The sequence below is a fragment of the Bos javanicus genome, chromosome 7 (genome assembly GCF_032452875.1).
Source record: "Bos javanicus breed banteng chromosome 7, ARS-OSU_banteng_1.0, whole genome shotgun sequence".
Classification (NCBI taxonomy): domain Eukaryota; kingdom Metazoa; phylum Chordata; class Mammalia; order Artiodactyla; family Bovidae; genus Bos; species Bos javanicus.
Genome location: NC_083874.1, coordinates 101,563,358 through 101,577,187, shown reverse-complemented (window position 1 = coordinate 101,577,187; position 13,830 = coordinate 101,563,358). Strand labels below are relative to the sequence as shown.

The following is a 13,830-nucleotide window of genomic DNA, read 5'->3' as shown; positions in this document are numbered from 1 at the left end:
CAGTCCCTTGAGTCCCTTTATTCCGTGTCTTACATAAACTGGGGGCTGCCCGAGAAGATATTAGCCATGTGTGTGTTAGTTGTTCAGTTGTGTCCAACTCTTTGAGAACCCATGAGCAGTAGCCTGCCAGACTCCTCTGTCCATGGAATTCTCCAGGCAAGAATGCTGGAGTGGGTTGCCATTTCCTTCTCTAGGAATCTTCCTGACCCAGGGATTGAACTCGTTTCCTGCATTGCAGACAGATTCTTCACTACCTGAGCCACCAAGGAAACCCTGAGAGCAGCCACATACAACTTCAATAGCATGAGAAATAGAAATATTATTGTGATAACTATGTAGTAATGCATCTTTAATACATGTATAGATGTATTTATTGAATGTATTGCAAAAATCATATATAAATTCTAGAAATATATTTTCAATTGTTCAGTATTCATGATATAAAGAAATGCTGTTTTTAAAATATGAATTAAATAAATCCTATTTTGTAAGTTTGAATTATTTTTCTGGTTTTCTTTAAGTCAAGAAAATCTATTTTGAAAATGAGAAAAAACTACAGATTTCACTGATCATTTCTCCTGACACATAAGCCCCTACTTACTTCACCTATTTATCTTTAAAAAATTGGCCATCACTCTTTAAAAAAATGTGAAGCAGAAGTATTTTGAATACTGGCTTTATCAACATACACCATCTGTTGATGATGTATGAAGACAAAATATTAATCATTTAATAACTAGAGCAAATGATCAAAATTAACAAAAAATAAAAATATAAGGGAATGCTTTTTTAATCCATCACAAACAGCTGCTAAATCTTTTGAGTTCATTATTTCTGTATAAAGAACAGTGGTGCTTGAGCTTAAAATGGTTTACCGTAAGAGCATATGAAGATCATACAGACACTTTTTAAGGATGGAAAGCAGTATGAAAAAACACAGAAAATAAAAATGAAATACCTGGTATGTATGAAATTGCAAACACATTTCTTCCAAACGATGGGTGCTTAATCTCGCGCACGAATTCTTTGGTGTCGGTTTTGAAACACTGGATCCGACCGTTTTCCCGGTCTGCCACACACAGCTGGCCCAGGGGAGGCACCAGGGCCAAGCTGTGAGGAACTCTGAACTGGCCTGGTTTAGGACTGCTCTCTGGAGACGCTACAGAATGAAGAAAAACTCAGACTTACAATGTGTAAAATCACCCAAACTTTGACTCTGAAGTCTCCTAAACTTCAAAATTCATTATAGTAAGCCACTAAATATCTGGAACCAGGGGAAAAATAAGGTAAAGCAGTTAGTATCTTTGCCCATGAATACATGACAGATTTTCTCCCTGTTTGGATAAAGTTTAAAGCTTTTGGGTAGAAGCATTCCTTTCCTCCTTAAGACTGTGTGTGTGTGTGTGTGTGTGTGTGTGTGTGTGAGTGAGAAAGAGATAGTGTACAACCAGGTGGATGCATTTGGAAGCCCTGTTTTCCTCACTCAAGGGACAATTACATCCCAAAGAATGGGATGGCCATGCTCTTGTTCCTTGTGATGCTGGCCAAGAATGAGAAGCCGAGATAAAGAGTCTAACTGAGTACCTTCTCCCCACTGTGTGATGAATTTTCCACTTGGTGAAAACTGCACAAGGCGACTGTTGCAGTAGCCATCTGACACATAGATGGTTCCGGTGTCTGGATCCACAGCCACATCGGTGGGCTGACAGAAGTGATTCTGGTCACTGCCTGGTTGCATGCTCCTTCCCAGGGTTAGCAGAGGGCCTTCTTTACTCTTTGGATCTAGTTTGAACACCTTTTCAAAAAAAGAACAAAAGCCTCACTCACTTTGCATGGTTATTTATTGACGCCCACCGACCTGACTCAGGCAATTCGAGGGTCAGCTCTCAAGAGACCTATTTACAAGCAGGTACTTTTCAGAACTGGATGGGACTCTGGAAATGATCTGGTCTGCTTCCTTCATTTGATGAGTGAGACTCACAGAGATTAAGGGACCTGCCCAAGTTTCTTCAGGTCACTGGTGGCGAGCAGAGACTAGCACGTGGATGCCCTGTTCCACCCTCCCCCACTTCCTCTTCCTCAGCTACCAGTTCGGTGTGCCCCAGCCAATACAAGGGCAATAAACGGCTCACTGAGATGATGCTTGAAGGCTAGCGGTGCCTTCTGAGTTCTAGTTTCTTATCCTAGTTTTCCTAGTTCTTTCCCACCTATTCATCAAACGGGTATTAAACATGAGCTTATCCTTTAAGGATAAAACATTATGACTACACTCTGACGGAAATATTAACTTCCTTTAAAAAGAACAAAAAAACTGCTGTTTTACATATAAACATGTATGCACTAGAGACCTTGTCTCGATTTATGGAAGATTAAGGTGGCGTATGAAAAATACATAAAACACATAAATAAAACAGAACTAAGACCTGGGGACAGAGGAAAGAAATACGGAAAGCTCAGAAGGAGGCCGGGGGAGCTAGACATTCGGTAGGGGGAAGTTTCACCTCTTGCCCTAAGGTTCCTGCCAGCCCCACACAGGAGGGTGACTGGATCATTTATGGGCAAGTTTTCCTGAGCACTGAGTGCTAAATGAACCATTTCAGACCTGGCCGTTCCATTCTTTTGTTATAAACTTTCTGGGTCACAGAAAAAGACCCAGACAACTCCAGAGCATTCTGAAAGCACAGCCTCATTAACTTCTATGCGCGTGGGTACGCACTCAGTAGATCCCATGGACTGTAGCTCTCCAGGCTCCTCTGTCCATGGGAGTCTCCAGGCAAGAACACTGGAGTGGGTTGCCATGCCCTCCTCCAGGGGATCTTCCTGATCCAGGGATCAAACCTGAGTCTCTTGCATCTTCTGCATTGCAGGCAGCCTGTTTACTGCTGAGCCACTGAGGAAGCCCAACTTCTATTTGAATAACCAAATGGAATTTCTATTTGAAATGCCAAATGGAAGATTACCTGATGAAGCGCCACGTCTGTGACCCAATAATTTCCATCTTTATCTATACTCAAGCCATGTGGCAAGTAAAACCTGCAAAATACAAATAACCATCCTAATTATATAATTACTCCCAAAGTACACATGAGAAGAAAGTTTTCTGCTAATTAATTTGTAACAGCAATATAAATTTATATACTGATAAATGTATACCTGCATGACTCTAGAAAAGGCCAAAATGAATTGTCAAATCAAAATACCCATTTTAATAGAGACTGCCTTGTGAAAAAATGTAATTGGTATCTAATCTTCTAACAATATGTAAATGAAGCATACATATCAATTACAAATATTTATTATAAAGTATGGTATATTAAATAACAATATCAATTTGAAAACAAGTTCTAAAATCATAAAGAAATGTGTATAAAACAAAGTATATACAGAAATATAAATGTGGATTTATATGGTTTGAATACTTCAAGTATGCTGCAAAATAATATAGCATTGTATTAATATTAAATATATGGCTGAAAAGCTTTAAGAGTGATTATTAATACTAAAGACAGTAAAACGCAAAGAAAACACCTTCCAGCAGACAGGCTGTGACCAGCTAAGCAAAGTTAAGCGGTATGCTAGATAATAGTAAGAGAAGGTTAACCTATCTAACAAGTCAGTTGGGATAACCTGGATAAGAGAATCATAAACTAATGTAAACAGAGACTCACAGGCTTAAGGAACTAGGACAGAACTAACAAACACATGGACAATGTCTTAATGTTTTTGGGATCAAATCCGACAATCCACAAGCTACATGTGTCAGCTTCTAGCCTGTACAAAGTGTTGGCATCACAGATTTTTGTTTTCAGGAGCCAAGAAGGTAACACCTTGATCTTGACTGCTACACTGAACTAGATCTCCCTTTTGGTCACCGAATGTGAGGGTTATGACTTGCTTTCAACACAGACACACCACTGTCGGCCACGCTGATGTAGCAGCAGCTCTGCCTTCCTCTTTAACGCCTATCTGGAATGAGAACACTTCGGACTGATAGCCAGAGTACTGGAGAGACAGGTTCAAACACAATGAGTGGTGGGGCTGGTATTAGAACTCGGCCCTTGACTCACCATCTCAGGATCCTATAAAAAGCTAACTGTTAGCATCTCCATAATAAGCTGTATTCAAAGTGGATGGCTCCCAGCCTTTTAAAGAAGCTGGCTCTCCCTGTGCCTAAGCAGATAAAGTAGGGTATAGCTCCCGAAGCTGCCAGGCCACAAAGGTCGAGGACACTCTGTCAGCAGGTGCCCCTTTCTTTCAAAGACCATGAATATCAGCCAACTTTTTTTTGGCTGCCAGAAGCCAAATCTAGGAATAAGACCAAATAATGGGCAGCTTTCAAAGCCAAATTAACTATGCATGCCATGGAAAGTTGAAAATGACATTTGTTTAATCTTCACTTTGAGATGGGAAGAGAGAAGCCTTTTTTCTTAATGGTGACTAGCTGCTGAGTTTGGTTATGTAACTTCTCCGCTTAAGAAATTTTTTTTAATCTTCAGATCTAGCTGAGCAGCAACTCACTTCATTAGCCATGTTTATCAATTTTCTCTGACGCTTGACTACCATTAGAATCACCGAGGGAGCTTTCACACTACTATTTTGATACCTGGGCCCCATCCCAGACTAAATATGAATCTCAATTTTGGAAGCTTCCCAGATGACTCTAATGTTCAGTCAGGGTTTAAAACCACCTCTTTAGAAAATGAAAGGATGGCTCTATCAGTCCCCTGCTTTCTTAAGCTGTGTTTTCTCACCACTGCTGTACAATATAGTCTTTCTAAGGCCAGACCCAATGATACACTTCGTACCAAATAGCACAAGCATTAATAACAACATATGCAATTTAACTCACAGATTTTTTCCACTGGACTGGAGTACTGCAGCATTATTTGGATCTATGACAAGAATAGTGTCTTCTTCAATTGGTCCAAGACCTCTTTGCTGGTAAACAAACTTGCTATCAAAAGAGCTAGTAAAAAAAAAACAAGGCATTAGAATGGAAATAAGCCAATCAGAAACATCAGTGACCTTGAGAAACGCAGCCCATTCACTTGAGGTTTTAAACATGGAATCAAGAGAAGGGCTCAGACGTGTCTGACTGCACTCTTTGCCCTTCATGCTTCAGTATCTTGGATCACAGATATAATACCATCGCCTGAGGAACTAGACAAGGTCAGGGGGGAAGGCAAGGTTTCCGACCCGCCAAATCTGAATCCACACTTTCTCCAGATCTCCAGGTGAGTCACGGCCCATGAGACGTGGAGAAACACTGCCCAGAACTCTTAAAGAAGCTAATTTTTTCTCAAAAGCTCCTCAAAATGTTTAAATTCAGTAACTATTTTCTTTCAAAATACAAATGGAGGTATAACTTAACTTTCTGTGTAATGGTAAGGAAAGTGTGAACGGAAGGATGAAGCATAGTGATCAAAACTGTGTTTGCTATTTTACTTGCTGTAGGTACAACATGCAAACACACATTACAAGGACACAGAACAGAACATCCAAAATATTTCAAAAATATAAAACTGATTCTTGAAACAAAAATGTGTTTGAGACATAAAACCTTCTCCATATAACAGTTTTTCTGTAAGTACAAAATGGACATCTATGTAATAATTAATAAAAACACTAAAATGAATGACAGTTTCTGCTTTTTAACTCTATACTTTCCAGGCTATTATAAAATATTGTGAACATTTATATATATTTATATTTCTACCTGAATTAGTAGTATCGTTCTTTAAATTGATAATTATCACAGACATTGTACCTATTTAGATTCCTATTCGAAAATTATTTGTGATATATCACAAAGACAAGTTCTTCCAATCTAAGCTTATGTGACAGAGAGAAAAATATATGAAGCACCAACAGGCCAACTTACATTTCAAGAGCAAAGAACTAACTGATTAGCACATAGTTGAAACATGTTTGTGGGTGGGGAGCATAAAAATATAAAATATATATATATATTTTGCCAGATGAAGTCACTGTATAGATCAATAAATGTTCCTATAAATACAATTTCCTTTATAAAATAAGACAAGGTTGTGAAAAAGAAACTACTAATGCTTTGTAGTTCAACCATATAAGCAAAAAAAGAATCTGAACAACATTAAGTATTTATGGAGAAACATTTTTAATTTGGAAGGCGACAGACTACTCAATTCTATCATACTCCTATTGATTAGTTGGTTGGTATTTTTATGGAACTTATGCAGAGACCCAGTAGGAGAACAAAAATTTCAAAATTATATTCTTTTGCCATTAAAAATAAACACCATATAACTATTTGAGCTTCTTGACTGTCACAGTCTTTGGGTATACTTTCCCTGAAAGATAATAATAAGTCCCTGAAGTAGTTCTTATTAATGATGCATTCAATTGAATAAAAATATTGATTCAGCTTTGTCAACTAAAACTTAAGTAATACTGCTTACATATGCTATTATGTGTAGTTAAAACCACATAGCAGAAAAAAAATACATAAGTTGATGAAATGGAAGTAACATCACCAACAAAGCATATTTTATAAGACAATTATGACATCATTATTAAATTATAACATACAATTTTATTAGTTAGAATCAATGTAAGAATATGCAAGATATTAATAAATCAGGAGACACCAATAATGAGCAAACACAAGTAACTCTTTCTTAGTACTAGGAAACACCAAACAGTTTATCCTCTATCTGAATGTATTTTTATTTACTTTTAATTGGAGGATAATTGCTTTACAATGTTGTGTTGGTTTCTGCCGTACATCAAAATGAATCTGCCATAGGTATACGTATGTCCCCTCCCTCTTGAACCTCCTCCCTCCCACCTCCCACCCCATCCCACCCCTCCAGGCTGTCTCCGAGCATGGAGTTGAGCTCCCTGTGACACACAGCAAGTCCCTCTGGCCATCTGTTTTACATATGGTAATGTGTAAGTTTGGGCTTCCTGGGTAGCTCAGCTGGAAAAGAATCCGCCCGCAAAGCAGGAGACCCTAGTTCGATTCCTGGGTCAGGAAGATTCCCTGAAGAAGGGATAGGCTACCTACTCCAGGATTCTTGGGCTTCCCTGGTGGCTCAGGCGGTAAAGAATCTGCCCGCAATGCGGGAGACCTGGGTTCAATCCCTGGGTTGGGAAGATCCCATAAGGAAAGGCAAGGCAATCCACTCCAGTGTTCTAGCCTGGAGAATCCCATGGACAGAGGAGCCTGGTGGGCTACAGCCATGGGGTTGCAAAGGGTCGGACATAACAGGGACTGAGCACAGGCAATGTCTATGTTTCAATGTTATTCCCTCAATTTGTCCCATCCTCTCTGCCCCCCGGCAGCACCCACAGTCTGGTCTCTGTGTCTGTGTTTACACTGCTGCCCTGCAAATAAGTTCATCAGTACCATTTTTCTAGATTTCATATACATGTGTCTCTTTTTGATGTGATGTTCTGTACTAAAAATCATAACCATTCTCATAGAAAACAAAGCTATTGAATTCAACCATCAATGGTAATTTTTTCCAACTTGTCTAGGATACTGGATAACTTAAGTGCAGCATGTCTAACACTCATAGTATGCTACAGTTTTACATTCATATGTAGTAGCATGAGGGCTTCCCTGGTGGCTCAGTGGTAACAATCCACCTGCAATGCAGGAAGTACAGGAGACAGGGGTTCAATCCCTGGGTTGGAAAGATCCCCTGGAGGAAGGCATGGCAACCCACTCCAGTATTCTCACCTGGAGAATCCCATGGACAGAGGAGCCTGTGGACTACAGTCCATAGGTTTGCAAAGAGTTGGACAAGACTGAAGTGACTCAGCATGTATGCACGCACATAGCAGGATGAAGTCCCTTCATTCATTATTTAAGGCTGAAGTCATATTCCTCATTATTCAGAAACATTTCACGATTTTTAATGGCATAATGGTAATCTAAACAACGTGAGAATTATGTTTTCTCTGACTTTAAGGAGTTAAAATTTGTTTTCACTTTTTTAATAGAAATTTGAGATAACTGTAGATTTACATGCAGTCACAAGACATAATCCCTAGAGAAGGGAATGGCAACACATTTCAGTATTCTTGGAGTATTCTCCAGAATACTGGAGAATCTGGTATTCTCCAGAAGAGCCTGGAGGGCTACAGTCCTCCAGGGGTTGCAGAGAGCTGGACATGACTTCACACACACACACACACACAAATAATAGGGCTTCCCTGGTGGCTCGGAGAGAGATTCTATGTACACTTTGCCTGGTTTCCTCAGTGGTACCTTTCTGAACAACTATACTACAATATCATAACCGGGATACTGATATTGGGAAAATCCACTGATTATATTTAGACACCCTTTTCCATTTGGTATTTCCTAAAATTTTCATTTATTCTTACAGTTTATTTACTTGGGCGTGGAATACACTACTGTATTACTTCTCCACCTAGGAGTCAGTACTAGGGAAAGTTACCACGTCCTCACAATTCATACCAAGTGCTGTCCACGTGACATGCAGCGTTCTGGCCCACTAATGACAGCTAATGACAGTGACAGTCCAACTGCCTGCTGTGTATCCTGATAAAACTGCAACCTGGCATACCTAATTCCACATCTCTTATCTGCAAAATGGCAAACTGTAAGAGAAGCCTGACATATTTACTTGTTCGTGATTTCCCCAAGCAATAGGTTGCAGTATTCTTTGGTCTGTCTTGTCATTCACTTAAATATTCACCATCAGTCTTCAATCTCTGGTCCCACTATTTTAGGAAATAACATTCTTACAACTTATTGATGGAGAGAAAGCAGATTTCCCCCACCCAACACCTTCAGGGGCATATGCTGAATTCCTCTATCTTAAATTATGCTTTTTTATAGCTCTAGTTTATTTTTCCAGACACTTAAGTATCTAAAAATGTAAATTCTAGTTTAAATTATTCTCTGGTAGTCATGTAAGCTCAAAGTCAAGGACCCGTAATGCTGGGCTTGGCTTCCAAGAGAACAAGCTATGTCAAGGAAAAATATAAATAAACCCAGACTCACTGCTTATGTGAGTCGTATCAAATGACATGTAGCTAATGCACATGTCATAAAATATCCTTTATCAATGGAACTGTTCTACACTGTTCATGAATACAGAAAAAAATGTATCAAGTAGTTGATGTTCTGCTGTCACAAACCCAAATTGTGTGTGGGCATCTATATTCACAATCTAGAAATGTCAAATTTCTAGTGGTGGGAAAAATGCAAAATTAACTAATTTGAGGATCATACTCTTTTATTATTCATTTTTTGGTGATGTTATAACAAATGTGAAATAGCAAATGAAAGAGCCAAAAGAAAAATAAGGAACAATATAAGTAAGCCATGGAGTAAATAAATCAGATTTTGGAGTAAATAAATCAGATTTTTATAATTAAATATTAGATGTATGAAAATATCAGATCTCTTAAATTATCAAGTTTTTTTTCTTAGTATCTTATATATACACAATGTAACAACTAGTAATATCATTTATCTTTTAGGGTTTTTTAATTATTACAAACGAGCCCCATGTCATTAGCATGTACAGAGGACATTCTTTGTAATGCTTCAAACTAACCACTCTTCCTATGGAATGCAGTTCTGTGGTTATTAATAATAATATTACTATATTTCCCCCCAATCCATTAAGGATCTCAGTGACTAGGCAAGTTTTTAAATTTACTGATATTAGCATCATTTGAGTATTTTCATTTATTTCAGTAACATAAATAACAAATAATAACATTCTAGAATTCTTGGGGACACCAGAGCTTTAAAGGAATTAACCACAACACCATAGATTCAACTATTTCATTGAAAATCTTCTGTGATACCCTTTACCAGATGTCTGTATGTTTAAACTGGCAGCATCAAGGGATATTCAGTCACTGTCACTCAATAGATTGGTTGATGAGTCTTAATCCTTTCACTTGGGATAGCTGGAGCTTCATACAACTAATAGCTGGCCCCTGGTAGATACACAGGGCAAGTAATAAAAGGAATTGATGGTTCATTTTTTTTTTTTTTATTCTGAAATGGGAAAAGTCACACACACACACACACACAACACACATACTCACATTAAATCTGCCAAATAAAGTAATTTATAAACTCTCTTGTAATTCAAAGAAAAGTAACCCTTGAACAGTTCACAAATGGATGTCAGATTATAGAGCTGGATACACTGTTGCTGTAGCAAACTGCTTATTTAGTGTTCCAAAGCAGCTACCCTGCATTATATGCTGCAGAGAGGTCTTTATTTCAACCACGTTTAACTTTTTACAGAATATAATAACACCCTGCACATTTCACACAGTGCCTGGAGCACTGCTGATCTCTGCTTGCTTCTCTGAAAAAGCACTCAGTGGAAAAGGCTGAATGGAGGCCTGCGGGCTGGTATTCATCAGTTCTTTATTTTAGCAGTTTGAATCCCCCATTAATGATTTTGCACATTAGCAGCTAATCAAACAGTTTAGATAAGGCTGAAAAGAAATGCATTGCTATATTCACACGCAAAAGAATTTAGAATACAGAGAAAATAAACTTCTGTGCCAACAATCAAAATTAAGGGAAATGCAAAATAAATAAGAGCAACTGAAGACAGAAGTAAAATATAATGTTGTAATTATATAAATTAAGAGGTTGGAGAAAGGACCACAGGTTTTCAAGTGAGAAAATAAAGGGAAACATACCTTCAATGTTAGGAAAGCAAAGACATACTATACGAAGACTAAAGACTTTAAATGGAATATAATTTAACACTATGTTTAAAACATTTACTTCTTACACACATTGCAAAAATTCCCTATGAAGAGGAAAAAGGGTGGGCAGACAAAGAACTCAGCGTGACCACTTATGCCCTGATGGACCCAGCACTAGAGACATCCCAAATAAGGATGAAAATATCAAAAGACTAGGTATCACAGCACCAGGCTCTGTTTGGTCAGTAAGGCCACTGGGAACGTGTTACTTAACAAAGTGACTTTTGTTACTCAAGAGAAGGAGGAAGATTTTAAAGCCTTCATTTTTTTGGACTAGAGAACAGAGGCACTGAACTCAAATGTCTTGATACGGGCCTCAGAGCTAGGAAACAGAAACCAAGTTTGAAACCTGGGTGTCCTATCCACAAAAACATATGTTTTTTTCTTATTAGGATTAACCTCACTGGACTGGGAGAGTCTCCCCTCCAGTTATCAAATTTAATTTGTAGATGTAGAAGAGACAGAAGAATAGTCACATAGCCAAGAAGAATCGGAGAAAGTGGCATAAAACTGAAAAACTGGCTTGAGCACAACAGCAAACGGCAACATAAGACAGAAGGGCAGACTATGGACGTTCTCTTTGTAGGACTGACTCCTTACAATTTTCCCTTGGATGTGAAGATAATAAGTTCAATTTTCCAGGTCTAATTAATTCTAAAGGTATGAAAGAATTTGCAGATACAGAAGCAGAACCTCAAGCAGATATCTTAATTGAAACTTCAGGTGACTAGTGAGGCAAATCTTGAACTGCTTTTTATGCAAGTTAGGAAGCAGACTTTTGAAACAAAAAAAACTTGGCAAGATTCCATAAAACATTGTTGAGGAGATGGTTTCTGAATGAATTATCTGGGGGGCAAATGGGAGATTCCCAGAAGCCCACATCTCTAAGGACAAAACTTGTTAAACCAAGCAGTCAACTATTCAAACTTTATAAACAATATGTATGAAGATATGAAAGGCAAATTCACCAAACAGACCTAATACCAGGCTGGAAGGGACAGCTCATTCTCTGGTTAATTAAGAATAAAATAGTATCTGTAAAAATGGAAGCAATGCTAAATCTAGCAACATGAAATATAATTGGAATAAAATGCTGAATTCAGTGTTCACTGTATAAATACGAATTTCCAATAAAAACTTGTGCACAATTTTATGAAATATAATTAGAGACATCAGTAGATTACACATTCAACACAAAGTAACAAGGTGATATGACTGCTGAAGAAAAGTGAATGCCAATCACTAATAGATATCTAGAATACACATCAAGGAAAGTTAACTGTGCTGCTCATCAGGTAATACATGAAGCACTGTGGCTACTTCTCAACCAAACACTAGAAGACTGAGAAACCAGAGCACCTTCAGATAAAAATATCATGTTAACATGAAGACTGGCTCAGGGCCTATGGGATATTTAGTCTGGAGAAGATAAGACTTTCTTCAAATATGCAAATAACTGACATGAATAAATGGAAGTGAATTTACTCTGCATTTGGCTGTCATGAAGGTGAAGTTATAGGACACAGATTTGAGGTTAATGTGATGAAGAACCGAATGACATCTAGATGAGTCCCATAATTGGGAAGTATATCTCATTCTAGGGAATTTCTGGCCTCTGAAAGAATTCAGATGACGGTGGAAGATTTTGCCTGGAGACGTCCTGGCAGGAGCCTGGAGCTGCGCTCTCTGGTGGACCTCTGCTACTCTGGGTGCTCAATGTCTACTGCCCCATTTTGTGCCAATGAAACCTATTTTTCTCTAGTTGACCCAAAATTCTAAGCCTCACTCTCAGTCCACTTTTTTTTTTTTAATTGAAGGATAATTGTTTTACAGCATTTTGTTGTTTTTCTGTCAAACCCCCACTTGCTTTTGATAATATCAACTCTACTCTCACATTACAGAGATAAAACAAAAAGCTTAGGCTAAGCCAAAGAGTGAATTTCATTCCTTTGCCCACAGTTCAGGATGAAAGAAAAATGTTCTGCTACCTACCTAAAGTCAGGTAGGAGAACACTAAATGACTCAATTTAAGGATTTCTTGTTGACCTATCAAGGACACAGATGGTCTCTTCTGGTATTCTGAAGTTGCAAATAGGGAGGAAGATCAATCTGAGCCTAAGAATGGAACTAACCAGGAGAAGATGTGTTAAATAGACCCTGGTGCTATCATCTGAGCTACCATACCCTGAAAGTTTTTATTTATACAAACTAATAAATTTCTTCTTTTTCTAAGCTAGTATGCATTGGGTTTTCTCCTTCATTGGCTACAGATGGAATTCCAAGTGACACAACTTTCAAAATCCCTTTCAACTCCATGTGAAGAGTGACAGATGGTATAATAAAAATACCTTCTAGTGCCTAAAAATAAGGGATAAAACCCATGATTTACTGAAGAGGGTATGGGACATGAGGCCTGCAGAGGAGAACTTCAACTATAGCTGAGATAAATAAAAGAGAGGCCAGGAAGCAAGCCTCTGACCATGGTGGTGATTTTAAGATAGACACCCCAGGAACAAAGGTTACTGAGGCAGGAGCTACCCAGCTCCTGCTGGGAGGCATTTAAACTTTAAAGAGCCCTCGTTGTCATGCTGCCCTAACATTAGGGCAGACAAGAGGCTTGTTAAAGTTTCATTACACCCTGAAACTTCCTTTCAGCTAGAAGAAGTCTCTTACAGTAGCCATGGGCTTACCCGATGGCTCAGACAGTAAACAACCCTCCTGCAATGCAGGAGACTAGGGTGTGATCCCTGGGTTGGGACAACCCTCTGGAGAAGGGAATAGTAACTCATTCTAGTATTCTTGCCTGGAGAATCCCATGAAGAGAGGAGCCTGGTGGGCTACAATTCACAAGGTTGCAAAGAGTTGCACATGACTGAGTTATTAGCACACATATATAGAGCAGCTATACGGAAGTAAGGGACTGACATGGAGGAAAACAGAAATCAAATTGAGAAAGGAGATAACAGTTTACTGTTATTATTATTCTTGTTGCCATGCTTATTTAGCATAATTAAGTAGAAGAGTTAAGGGCTGATCAAGGCTGTTGGGCAGGAAAGACGAGGAACAGTACTC

General features: G+C 38.5%; 1 protein-coding gene across 12 annotated transcripts in view; it reads right to left on the bottom strand.

The window, feature by feature from the left end:
* PAM (peptidylglycine alpha-amidating monooxygenase) overlaps positions 1 to 13,830 on the bottom strand; it is a 325,194-nt gene that overhangs the window by 25,072 nt on the left and 286,292 nt on the right. For all 12 annotated transcript variants that reach the window (XM_061424504.1, XM_061424505.1, XM_061424506.1 and 9 more), the window contains 4 exons: positions 4,850 to 4,966; positions 2,961 to 3,033; positions 1,585 to 1,795; positions 959 to 1,159 (listed from right to left, as the gene is read on the bottom strand). In XM_061424504.1, the coding sequence (XP_061280488.1) occupies positions 959 to 1,159; positions 1,585 to 1,795; positions 2,961 to 3,033; positions 4,850 to 4,966 (602 nt within the window). The remainder of the gene's footprint in view (positions 1 to 958; positions 1,160 to 1,584; positions 1,796 to 2,960; positions 3,034 to 4,849; positions 4,967 to 13,830) is intronic.